The sequence below is a fragment of the Myotis myotis genome, unplaced genomic scaffold, assembly GCF_014108235.1.
Source record: "Myotis myotis isolate mMyoMyo1 unplaced genomic scaffold, mMyoMyo1.p scaffold_m19_p_19, whole genome shotgun sequence".
NCBI lineage: Eukaryota > Metazoa > Chordata > Mammalia > Chiroptera > Vespertilionidae > Myotis > Myotis myotis.
Genome location: NW_023416323.1, coordinates 558,039 through 570,824, shown reverse-complemented (window position 1 = coordinate 570,824; position 12,786 = coordinate 558,039). Strand labels below are relative to the sequence as shown.

The 12,786-nt window shown below is 58.4% G+C and overlaps 1 protein-coding gene across 1 annotated transcript; it reads left to right on the top strand.

The window, feature by feature from the left end:
• Positions 1–328: 328 nt before the first annotated feature.
• Positions 329–12,383, top strand: TOMM40 (translocase of outer mitochondrial membrane 40). Its single transcript, XM_036345834.1, has 10 exons — positions 329–419; positions 516–777; positions 1,450–1,517; positions 1,946–2,038; positions 2,819–2,920; positions 3,001–3,106; positions 10,173–10,295; positions 10,418–10,494; positions 10,610–10,712; positions 11,724–12,383. Exons 2-10 carry the CDS (start codon positions 522–524, stop codon positions 11,861–11,863), a joined length of 1,068 nt encoding a protein of 355 aa, XP_036201727.1. The 5' UTR covers positions 329–419; positions 516–521; the 3' UTR covers positions 11,864–12,383.
• Positions 12,384–12,786: the final 403 nt, after the last annotated feature.

The window sequence follows — 12,786 nt, the reverse complement described above, 5'->3', positions numbered from 1 at the left end:
TCTCCGCGGGGCAAAGTCGAAAGAGGCGTGCCTTCTGAAGAGGGGCGGAGGCGACGAGTCCGTGGGCGTTGCAAAGTGCTCAGCGCAAACCAATGGTAAAGGAGCGCTGGAACCCGCGGCGTAGCAAACCAATAGGCACGGGTTCCACAAGTCAATGGGCAGGGCGGGCAGGTGTGCTTTGACCTGCTTGCGAGTGGGAGCCAATAAAAAAGGGCGTTCCGAAGAAATGGGTGGGGTTTTCATCCATGGCTCCAATAGCAGGGCCAGGCCCTGAAGCTGGTGGGCGGAACCTAGGGCATGTTGAACCAATAGGCTAGGGGGGGCGGGGCGACGGTGGTGGCGGCGGCGGTAGTGGGTTCGGTTGCGCGTGGCGCACGGGGTGGGAGCGGAGCCCAGGCCGGGAACAGGCGCTGCCGCCAGTGAGAACCGGGGGCCTGAGCCGCGCGGGGGTTGGCTGGGGACTGGGTCCGGGGCGGCAGGCCCTGACCTCCGCCCTCTGACCTTTTCCCTTGCAGGCAACCATGGGGAACGTGTTGGCCGCTAGCTCGCCGCCCGCAGGGCCACCGCCGCCGCCCGCGCCCGCCCTCGTGGGTCTGCCGCCTCCACCCTCTCCTCCGGGCTTCACGCTGCCGCCGCTTGGGGGCGGCCTGGGTGCTGGGGCCGGCGCGGGTCGAGGTTCAGAACGGACCCCCGGGACTGCAGGGACCGCGGACGATGGGGCCTGCGGCTGCCTCCCCAACCCGGGCACGTTCGAGGAGTGCCACCGGAAGTGCAAGGGTGAGGGGCGCGGGACCTGGCGGGTGTGCGATGGTCCGCATCTCGGTCGGGGGAAGGGGGAGCACATGGAGGCCACCTTGGGCATTGGCACGGACTTTTGGAGTTAATTGAACAGAGCGCTGGGAGCCGACGTTGGGATCGGGTGGTGGAACGTTGCACTGGGGGCTTAGAACGATGGGATCAGATGGTGGAACCTCGGGATGGAATGGCACCGGAGTGGAGAGAAGCCTCAGGGGCCCCAGGGATCCGCCCCGCCGGCCTCCTCATGTGACCCGCCAAGAAACTGAGGCCCAAGGTCACGGTGTCAGCCAGGGTCTAGGGGGGATGGGACCCCCAAAGCTGCTGGGTTCTGGCTGGGAATGATCGCGGTGGCAGAAGTGATGGACGTGTACTGAGCCCTGCTCTGGCGCTCAGTGCATGTTACCTTGCTGAGTCGTTGCCATGTTCCCACGTGGTGAGTGTCATCTTGCAGATGACAAGTTTGACATAGAGAAAGCAACTTACCAAAGGCACACAGCAGCGGGCAGAGGCCCTGGTCGTGGCCCCATCCATCAGGCTATCCCGCCGTTTCACTGGTTGGATCCTTTGTGGGACGGTCTGCTGTGGTTCCTTGGAGATGGGAGAGCTGAGACGAGAGGTGGGGGTGTGGGTGACAGTATTTCTCTTCTTCAGAGCTGTTTCCTATTCAGATGGAAGGTGTCAAGCTCACAGTCAACAAAGGGCTGAGTAACCATTTCCAGGTGAGCCTTCCTGCCTCCAGAGGGCATCCCAGCCACCCCCCTGCACCTCTGCGTACCACCCCCTTACTCCCCCCAAAAGGGCTGGGCCCCTTGCTCCTTGAACTCAGAGACCGAGCCAGGCTGACTTCTCAGTGGGGGTGTTTAGGGACTCAGAATTCAGAGATGCCCCTTCCCCCAAAACATCCAGGTAGAAGTGAAATGCCAGGTATGTAGTCACCCCCCGCCAGCACATTCTTTCTCTAAATCTCTCATCTAGCCAGCCCACACCGCGGAGTCTTTGCTCCCGGCCCCCAGCCAAGAGATGCCTGTCTTTTCCTCCTGGATAGGGAAGCCCAGGCTGGAGGGGAGCTGTGCTGGAGGTGGGCTCAGCTGGGGTTATTGGGGGGCGGCCTGCGGCTTCGTCCCCACAGCCCTCCCTCTTCTCTCAGGTGAACCACACAGTAGCCCTCAGCACAATCGGGGAGTCCAACTACCATTTCGGGGTCACGTACGTGGGGACAAAGCAGCTGAGTCCCACGGAGGTGAGGTTCTCGTCATTTCATTCATTGTATCATTCTTCTGACAAGTGTGTGGCCAAACACCAGAAGGCTTTGTCGGGAAGAAGCCAGAGCTGCTGAGGGTGCTGGGGGGGGGGGGGGGCGCGCACTGTGTCTCTCCAAGGTGCATTGTAATACCGGTGGTTCCTTCATCCTGGGCCCCTGCCTCTGCCCAGTCCTGTGTTGCATGAGGCTTTGAATGCCAAACCAGGCATTGGGACTTTCTCTAGGGGGCACTGGAGAGCCATGGGAAGATCTGAAAGGGAAGGTCATGGTCAGGTTTATGCTTTAGAAATGTCTCGGGATGCCGTGCAGAGGCTAGGTGAGGGGAGTGGGGGCAGAACTGGAGGCCTGGAAGGAGACTGGGGCAGGATACGGGAGGAGCTAGGAGACCGAATTCGTTAACTGGTTCCATTCAGTAAATTCACTTATTCAGCAAACCATTGTACCTCCATTCTGTGTCCAGCTCTCTGCAGGGGACATAGCAGTGACTGAAACAGCTGTGGGGCTCACAGTCTAGCGGCGAGAGGGGACAGTCTGTTCCCGGGGAGTAACAGTGCAAGGTGGGCAGGACTGAAATGGAACCCAAAGGCCAGGGGAGCCTAATTCAGCCTAGGTGGTCAGGGAGAGCTTCCTGGAAGGGAGGCCTTCAAACTGAATTTTTCTGATTCTAAGCTTTTCACCGGGGCCCATCACTTACGTACTTCCATAATGCTAGGCCTCTGACCTTTAACCTCTCACCTTACCTTACTCTCTGCCTCACAGGCATTCCCCGTGTTGGTGGGTGACATGGACAATAGTGGCAGCCTCAATGCTCAGGTCATTCACCAGCTGGGCCCCGGCCTCAGGTCCAAGATGGCCATCCAGGTGAGTGGGCGTCGGGTCACCTGCTCCCCCAGCCATCCTGAGCTCCAGGCTGCCCTCACACGTCCCCTCCTTCCCCACAGACCCAGCAGTCAAAGTTTGTGAACTGGCAGGTGGATGGGGAGTACCGGGGTTCTGACTTCACAGCAGCCGTCACCCTTGGGAACCCAGACGTCCTGGTGGGTTCAGGTAAGAGGCGCAGGGCTTGCGGGGGCCGGGGGGGTCATAGTCTAGTCCAGGAGTGGGCAAACTTTTTGACTCGAGGGCCACAATAGGTTCTTAAACTGGACCGGAGGGCCGGAACAAAAGCATGGATGGAGTGTTTGTGTGAACTAATATAAATTCAAAGTAAACATCATTACATAAAAGGGTATGGTCTCTTTTTTTTTTTTTTTTTTTTTTTTTTTTTAGTTTTATTCATTTCAAACGGGCCGGATCCGGCCCGCAGGCCATAGTTTGCCCACGGCTGGTCTAGTCCCGGCTTTACCAGCAAGTCCATCCCCTCTGTGCCTCCTTTCTACCATCTGAAAGATGGGCACAGGCAGGAGGGTTTTGAAACATCAGGCAGCAGAGCATCGTGGGTGAGAAGGCAGATTCAAACCCCAGCTCTGCCGCTGGCTTAAATGCAACTGTAGGCAGCTCCCAGCACCTCTGTGGGCCTCCGCTGTCTCGCCTGTAAGATTGGGCTGCCTCACGGCGCCATTGAGAAGGTCGTGTAAGTTTGTGTGTGAAATGCTTCAAAGAGGGTCCGGCATGTGATGATGGGTCCCAAGGAAATGAGCTCCTGTTATTGACTCGTGGGGCCCTAGTGGTGTTTGAGGGCACAGGGCAGCGCCCGGCGCGGCAGGTTCCACCTGCAGTTGGAAAGGAGATGTGGTCTGAGATGTGGAGACTGACGGGGAAATTCCTGTTTGGGTTGGCGGGGGGCAGGAACCACTGGGCTCTGTCTCTGCTTCTAGTTTCCCCGTTGTTTTGTTTGTGTGTTTTCTGTTGTTAAACCGAGGGTATTTTTTCCATTGATTTTTGGAGAGGGAGAGAGTTAGGGAGGGCAGGGGGGGAGAAAGAGAGCAAGAAGCATCAATGTCGCCAAAGCCGGTTTGGCTCAGTGGATAGAGCGTCGGCCTGCGGACTGAAGGGTCCCGGGTTCGATTCCGGTCGGGGGCATGTGCCTGGGTTGCGGGCATATCCCCAGTGGGGGATGTGCAGGAGGCGGCTGATCGATGTTTCTCTCTCATCGATGTTTCTAACTCTCTATCTCTCTCCCTTCCTCTCTGTAAAAAATCAATAAAATATATTTAAAATAAAAAAAAAAGAAGAAGCATCAATGTGAGAGAGACACATCGATTGGTTGCCGGCAAGGCCGGGGATGGAACCTGCAACTCAGGTATATGCTCTTGACTGGGAATAGAGCCCTTCAATCCGGGGGCTGGCATTTATTTAGTGAGTATTTATTGATCGTGTACGTGTGTATTCGAAGCACAGAGGATAAGGTGCTGAACAAAGGAGTTAAATCTGCCTTGGGGGAGCTCCCATTTTAGTGGAGGCAGGCCAGGTAACGCCGTACATAAAGAAATGATGGCAGGTGGTGGGGCTGTACAGAAAGATTGGGGCCTCAGGAGGGTTGGATGGAGTCCTCAGAGAAGGCCTCATTACATAGATGGTATTTGAACAAAGACTGAGGGCAGGGGCGAGGGTTCCAAGCAGATATGCGGGAAAGGAGCTTTCAACCAGAGGGAACAGCAAGTGCAAAGGCACTGAGGCAGGACCCTTTACTGGAACAGAGAGGAGGGGAGGGGCTGTGATGGATGAAGGAGGAGGGTGAGTGTGGGGGATAGGAGTCGGGACCAAGTCACACAAGGCTTTGTGGAAGTTGGTCTTGACTCTGAATGTGTCGGGGGCCACGGGAGGCATTTGATAAGGACAGGCCGTGACTTGGCTTCTAACGGGGTCCCTTGTGCTGACACGTGAAGGACAGATAGAAAGGGGCCCACTGCAGGGGCTGTGCAGGGGTTAAGAAAAGGCAGAGTCCGGGTGTGCTTTAATGGAGCCGACGGAGTTTGCTAGTGGATTGGATCTGGGAGGTAGAAGAGAGGATCCAGAGGACTCCTGAGTTTGGGCTTGAACAGCTGGGAGGATGGAGTTGGTGATCCCGCCTTTGATCGGTCGTGAGAGTGGGCTCCTGGGCAGGGAGTCCTGAGGGCCTTTGGGAAGGCGGGACGCCAGCAGCCCTGGGAGGGCCCGGGAGAGCTCCTGGCCCTGCCTGCCAGAGGCTAAGGAGCCTCTCAGAGGAGGCATCACCTTTGAGCTTCCAAAGGAAGAGGAGGAGCTACCCCGGCAGGAGATGGCGAGCAGCTGGGAAGGGGAGGGGGGAAAGGCCATGTCATAAGATGCCGGCGCTGGGGAAGCTTCATCCGTGGCGGGAATGCGGGGCCTTGGGCAGAAAGAACATTTCCTGTCCCCTCTGACCTCTGATGGCATCGCCCCTCTGCTCACACACCCACTGCAGTTGGGCCACGTGAGGTTTTCTGACGCTTCCTGGAATCGCTGTGTTCTTACACATGTGCACACTCAGAGAGGCAAGGGGAGAGAGAAGCATCAGTGATGAGAGAGAATCACTGATCGGCTGCCTCCTGCACGTCCCCTACTGGGAATTGAGCCCACAACCTGGGCATGTGCCCTGACCGAGAATCGAACCGTGACCTCCTGGTTTATAGGTCGACACTCAACCACTGAGCCACACCGGCCGGGGCTCTTCTCTGGCTTTGACGTGGCTGAGTAAGTCTCTGGGCACACGTCAGCCTCACGAACAGACCTGCTGTGACTACAGTGTCTGTAGTATCGCCTCACCTGTCCCATAGTCTTTATGGCACTTCCCTCTGAAGTTGTCTCACTCTTTATTACCTGTCTATCTCCTACGCTAGGGTGTCAGCTCTTTCAGGCCGGGAACTTGCCTGCTGTATGCCAGCGCCGGGAACCGTGCTGGGGCCTGAATGGGGGCCCATATGCCAGCGCCGGGAACCGTGCTGGGGCCTGAATAGGGGCCCAGGAAACGCTGAGCAAAGGAGTGAGCAGTGTGATGGCAGGTCCCATCCTTTCCCTCAGCCTTTGTCAAGCCCTGAGCATGTCGTGTGCATCCTCTCCTTCCTTCAGTTCCAGGTGCTGGGAATAGAGCAGTAAGGAAATAGCCCCTGGGTCCTCTGAGCAGCCCTGTGGGCTAGGTGCTGCCATTGTCCCCATCTCACTGAGGCCCAGAGAGGGGACGCGATTCCCAAAGGACGCAGCAAGTCGGACTCCATAGTCCACTCTCTTCTCTCGGGTGCCGGCACCCCCTTCCCCGCACACACTCCCGCATCGACCTCTTGTGCTCCCCACACTGGCCTCCCAGCCCCTCTTCCTCCTCCTCAGACTAATAAAAACAGGGCCTGCTGGTCCAGGTCACTGCTGGGCACAGAGTAACTTACCGACAGCTGGGACTGAGCCTCAGTGTCCTCCTGTCACAAGGGCACAATAGCAGTGACCACCTCTCACTGGAGGAGTCAGCGGCAGCACATCTTCAGCGCTGAGCTCCAGGCCAGGTGTGTGGGTAGGGCTCGCGGTGTGCCTCAGTGCCAGCCCATAGTGGGCAGAGGTGTCTGTGTTCTTCTTTTGTTTTTTGAGGTGTCTGTTTTTATGGCCCCCATTTCACAGATGAGAAAACGGGCCCGAGTGAAATCAAGTCGCCTAGACTCCGAGGAGCTGGAATCTGAATCGCGGCCTAATTCAAGGGCCCGAGCTCTTACCTGGTTCCCTCCCCATGGCCTCGGCTCCTCGGGAGCTTCTGTGTCGTTCTAAGCACCTAGTGTGTGCACCCTGGGCACGGCGGTGCTGGGACACAGCAGGGGTGAGACAGCCCCTCCTGCCCTCACAGGCCTCCTGGGCCAGAGGGAGACATCTGCCTTTGCAAATGATCACACAGTGACCTCCTCGCTATTGGGAGAAACCCTACTCAGGAAAGCTCAGGTCGCCCTGAGACTTAGAACAGGCGGGCTTGCCCTGACTGGTTTGGCTCAGTGGATAGAGCGTCGGCCTGCGGACCTAAAGGTCCCAGGTTCGATTCCGGTCAAGGGCATGTACCTTGGTTGCGGGCACATCCCCAGTAGGAGGTGTGCAGAAGGCAGCTGATCGATGTTTCTCTCTCATTCCCTCTCATTGATGTTTCTAACTCTCTATCCTCTCCCTTCCTCTCTGTAAAAAATCAATAAAATATATATTTAAAAAAAAAAAAAAGAACAGGCAGGCAGCTGTCTCACCTGGAGTGACAGGGACCGCCCCTGAATGGCCCTGTCTGTCCGCGCGAGGGAGGGTGAAGGGGGGGTAGCGCTCAGGACCCGGCACTGCACATGGTGGGGGGGTGGAGGTGCAGAAAGAAGTCCTGTCTGGCTGGGGCTGAGGGCCACCTTCCCGTCAGGTTCTGCCCTGGGCACCTGCCACTCCTGCCCCAGGTGGCATCCCCAAGGAATCCTGGTGTGGCCCCAGCCGAGCAGGGGAAAGGTCGGGGGGTGGGAGCCTAAACCTGCCCCTGCCCAGCAGGTTTGGGAGGTGGATCCGGAGACGGGACTTCTTTCCCAGGTTGGCAGCTCTGCCCCTTGCCCGAGGCCTGCTCTTTGGTCTCACAGACCTGACCCACTTTCTCCCCTCGTGGGGTTTAAACTCACTGGGCTCTTCATGGCTGCTGTAGAGCCTGCAGAATGAATAGCGTCCAGATGAGCTGCTGGTCGCAACAAAGCCCTGGCTCAGGGAGCTGCGTGCCATGGGGAGCTGGGTCTGGCTGAGTGGGGAAGGAGGTAGGGATGGGGACGGAGTGAGATGGTCAAGAAAAACGAGGCGAATCCTGCACAGGAGGAAGAGCCCCCCGGCCACGGGCCAGAGGCCCAGGATATGTGCCTGGGGAGCAGAGAAGGGAGGGCGGCGTGGAAATAGCCAGATTCCACCGGGCACGTGGGGACTGGGAGCGAGACTTCAGTAGCGAAGACCACAGGATTTGCGTTCCCGTAGACGCCTGTGTTCTCGGTGATGGCAGGAGTGGTGGAAGCGGGGGGACCAGAGCAGGTGAGTGCCAGATCCCCTGGGGGTGATGGCAGCCTAGGGGCACGTGTGGCCGGCTGTGTTAGGGAAGGGAGGAGCTCTGTTGGGAAGGTGGGGCCAAGCCACATGGGGCCTTGCGGCTGTGCTGTGAGGAGCCAGGATCTGGGCACGGGAGCCACACAGGTTCTGAGCAGAGGGAGGACGGGGTTGAGTTTGTGCTTTAGCAGGATCCCTCTGTAAGTTTCTGGGAGAGGGTGGAGCTCAGGCAGGCCAGGGGGCAAGGCAGGCCCAGGAGATGAGAGGAGGGACAGCTGGAGAGATGGTCAGGGGTCACACGCCCTCAGTCCCAGCAGTTGGCAGACCTGAGAGGCCAGTGAGTTTTAAGTCCCTCTGTGACTCTGGCCCACGGGTGGGGGATGTCCAGCTCGTGGGCCATATAAGGCCCAAGAAATCATTTGGTCTGGCCCTGCCAAGGCTTTAGGGGTGAGTTAATTAAATGTTTGACCAAATACAGCAGGCTAGTTTTTCTTAAATGTATTTTTATTGATTTCAGAGAGGGAGAGAGAGAAACATCAATGATGAGAGAAAACCATTGATCGACTGCCTCCTGCACACCCTCTCTCAGGATTAAGGCCCCAAATTGGTCATGTGCCCTGACCAGGAATCAAACCGTGACCTCCTGACTTATAGGTCAACGCTCAACCACTGAGCCCCTCTGGCTGGGCACCAGGCTAATTTTTAAGTTGATAATTTTTAAAAAATATATTTTATTGATTTTTTACAGAGGAAGGGAGAGGGATAGAGAGAGAAACATCGATCAGCTGCCTCCTGCACACCTCCTACTGGGTATGTGCCCGCAACCAAGGTACATGCCCTTGACCGGAATCGAACGTGGGACCCTTCAGTCCGCAGACCGACGCTCTATCCACTGAGCCGAACCGGTTAGGGCAAGTTGATAATTTTATGTGGCCTTCGAATGATGTTATAAATATCCAAATGGCCCTTGGCACAAAAACGTTCTCCACCCTGATCTAATCAGTCACTTCATTCTGTGGGCCTCAGTTTCCCTCCATTGAATGCGGTGCTCCTGGCCAGAGGTGTGCTGGTAATGGTTTAATGCCGGCTCGGGAGGCTGATTGTATCATCTGCTTGTGAAGAAGTGTACACAGTGGCTCCCGTGAGCCCACCTGTGACCCCAGCCTCCCCAGAAGCCCCCTCCCAGGTGTGCCCACTCACTGATCGTGTGTGCCCCCCTCCCCCATTTCTGCCCTGCTCCCACGGCCAGTCTGAGTCTGTGCATCTGATTGTCTTTGAGAAGCAGCATCTTGCTCTATACTGTCCCTGCTTGCCCCTGCCCTCCCCTTACGGGGTCTCCCTGTTTCCTGTTGGGTTACATGACCTCACAGCCTCTCAGCTCAGTCTTGGTGGGTTTCTCTGCAGAGACTTCCATTCCTCCTTGCCCTCTGCTTCTGATTCTGCTTCCCTGTCTCTCTGAAGGTGTCTTGTCTGTTTCCCTGTCACTCCCTCTGTCTCCCCCCTGGTTCTTCCCCTCCTAGAAGATCACGTGTGGGGGTTGCTCTGGGCTCTGAAGATGGGCATGAATGAGTCTCAGCCCATGGCTTCAGGAATGCAGCCCAGCGATGGAGAGCCATCTGTTAGCAAACACTCGCGGGGGCCTCCAGGGTCCCGGCTCCGAGGGGCAGGGGGGCAGTCCTGGTGAGCACTGGGCGAGCTCTACGCTGTGCCCACATCCACTCCTTGAGGCCCCTTTACTGAGAAGTGACACCGTGGCCTGCAGCTACAGCCGAGTGGTGGGCTGCAGTGCCATTAGCACCCTGAGGTGTGCGCTCACTGACCCTCCCCTCCTGCCAGTCCCAGCGGCAGGGTTCTCACACATTTTGTGACCGTGGGTGAGGGACTTAACTCCCTCGGCCTCTTCTATAAATGATGGCGATTGAATGCCAGCTACACAGGGTTGTGCAGACCAGATGAGGTCCCACGGGGTCTGGGAGACTGACCTCGCTCACCCTGTGAGCTCCATGGAGTGCGGTGTGGGAGGCCTGAGGGCGGGCTCTGAGCCTCCAGCAGGGGCCTGCCTTCCCGGCCACCCGGAGCAGGAATCTGGCCCAGCGCCCTGGCCGGGCAGACACTGCCCACTTCGCCCACGTAACAGCTGCCATCTCACCCGCAGGAATCCTCGTGGCCCACTACCTCCAGAGCATCACGCCGTGTCTGGCACTGGGCGGAGAGCTGGTCTACCACCGGCGGCCTGGGGAGGAGGGCACTGTCATGTCTCTAGCTGGGAAATACACATGTGAGTCTGGGGCCCGAGGGTAGGAGTGGGGCTGGGCCTCGGGCTCCTGGGTCTGAGGGAGGGGACCTGGGTTCTCAAGTCACCTTGGTAACCTACCCCCACCCCACACTGCTCTCTTACAGTGAACAACTGGTTGGCGACAGTAACGTTGGGCCAGGCAGGCATGCACGCGACATACTACCACAAAGCCAGCGACCAGGTGAGCTGGTCCAGAGACCGGCCGCGAGCGCTCACTTCCAGGCATGGGTTGCCAGGGGCTTGTGTGCCCGGGGGTCCAGTCTGGGATGCTGACTCTGTTGCCCTGGCCCCTCCAGCTGCAGGTAGGCGTGGAGTTTGAGGCCAGCACAAGGATGCAAGACACGAGCGTCTCCTTCGGGTACCAGCTGGACTTGCCCAAGGCCAACCTCCTCTTCAAAGGTACAGGCCTCAGTTTCCCCGCATGGAAAACAAGACGAGAGGTGACTCAGCTCTGAGTGGGTGTAGACCAAGGAGATAGTGAAGGGCATCGGGCCGGGACTCTTGAGGGCCTCCAAATCACCCGGGAGCGCTTGCTGAGAAGGTGGGGCCTGGGCCTAAGCTTCGTCCCTGCTACATTCCTCCCCACCCCGGCCAGCAGCCCCCTCCCATCTCTGCACTGGGCCCTCGTTTTTCTTTTCCTATAAGTGGACGGCAACTTCGAGCACACCCAGCCACCCCACTCAGGTCACAGTGGAAACGGGGTTCCTGGAGGTTGCGGTCACTACCAGACCCTCCTCCAGCTGCCTGCCTCCCGACCTGGTGTCTAGCTTTAAGTCTTTCCTCTTGGGCCTCAGTGGTTCTGGGGTTTGGAGGGTCTGAAGACCACCCCGAAGGCCGCATCAGTCAGCAGGGCTGCTGCCGGCAGCGATGAGGCCCCGGGGTTTCTTCGCCTCTAGCCTCTCAGCCCTTGCTCTGGCAGAGGCTGGGTTGGGGTTCCAGCTCTGCCCCATGAAGTGAGTGAGCCCCCCTCCCACGTGGGGGGAGCACCGGCAGGTGCACATCGCCAGGCTCTAGTGAAGGAGGACAGCTCAGTCTTCCATTCAGCAGACACCGAGCGCCCACGGTGCCCAGAGTTGTGCTGAGGGTGCTGGGACGGTCCGTCCTCACAGGGGTCACTCAAGGAAGCACAGACCCAGCCTCAAAAGCAAGGACCTGGTGTGGACAGGACTGAATGGGGGAGCCCATGGCGTGGCGGAGGGCCTCCCGGAGGGGAGGGCTCACTGAGCTGAGGGAAAGGAGCCGGTTGCTTCGAGGGCTGAAGTACTTGGGGTGCAGGAAGAGGTTTCTGGGAACAGCGTGGTCACGGGTCTGGAAGCCCGCAGTCTGGCGGTGTCTGACGTGGCCTGGAGCACGGCTCCACAGACAGTGGGAAGCCGGCACATGGCTCTCAGCGCAGCTGTCTGCCCACAGGCTCCGTGGACAGCAACTGGATCGTGGGCGCCACGCTGGAGAAGAAGCTCCCGCCCCTGCCCCTGACGCTGGCCCTCGGGGCCTTCCTGAATCACCGAAAGAACAAGTTCCAGTGTGGCTTTGGCCTCACCATCGGCTGAGCCCCTCCTGGCTCCTGGCTCCTGCCTCCCACTCCCTCCCTCCTTGAGATTCCCCCTGCTCCTCCCCCGACAGGGGAGACCTACGCGCCCCTCCCTCTCCCTTCCCTCCCTCCTTGGTGGTCAGGGGGGCAGCGGAAAGGAGGGGGCCATCACCCCAGCAGCTGAGGGGGGAATTCTAGAACCACAGGCGCTTCAGGATTCGGAGCACCGGGGGCTGTGTGCCCAGTGGACCTGGGGCCCAGAAGGGGTTCTGGAATCGAGGGGCACGCCAGATTCTGAGCACCAGGGGCAGAGGCTGCCAGACAACCTCAGGGAGGTGTTGGGGCATCGCCACCACCCCCCCCAAAGATCTTGGGGCCCTGCCCCAAGGGGGCAGCAAGAAGAGGAGCTTCCCCATCCCAGGTCTGCCCTCCACCCACTTTCCCATCCACTCCTCGGTATAAATCATGTTTATAAGTTATGGAAGAACTGGGACATTTTACAGAAAAAAACAAAAAATATACATGAAAAAAACACGAAATGGGAGGCCTGGTTTTCCTACCTGTCTGCCCCTCTGTTCATTCCATCCAGCCTGATCTTCCCATGGTGGCCACAGGGGGGTGCCACAGGGCTGGGGTATGGAAGGATGATCCAGAAAGGGAGTCAATCCTGGCTGCTAACAGGAGCCCAATTTAGGGAAGGGCCTGGCCCAGGATCACAGCCTCCCTGGGACATCACAGGCCTCTCCAGGAGGGTGTGGTCTTGTGGTCGCTGGCTCCAGCTTGGTCTGGCCAGAGAGGCTGCAGGGGACTTTGTGCCTTTGGAGGTGAAGCAACAGGAATGGTACTGTCAGTGCAGAGGTGGGGGGGGCTGTGAGCTGAGACTCTGGGGGCTTTCCAGTTTCCAAAAAGGGCAGGGGATGTTAGGATTTCTTTCTGCTAGGG

Excerpts from the sequence above, each read along its gene's own strand:
- TOMM40 (XM_036345834.1), top strand. The coding sequence starts at position 522 with ATGGGGAACGTGTTGGCCGCTAGCTCGCCGCCCGCAGGGCCACCGCCG. Across the intron at positions 778-1,449 it reads GTGCCACCGGAAGTGCAAGG|AGCTGTTTCCTATTCAGATG; the intron begins GTGAGGGGCGCG and ends TCTCTTCTTCAG. Across the intron at positions 10,296-10,417 it reads TCTAGCTGGGAAATACACAT|TGAACAACTGGTTGGCGACA; the intron begins GTGAGTCTGGGG and ends GCTCTCTTACAG.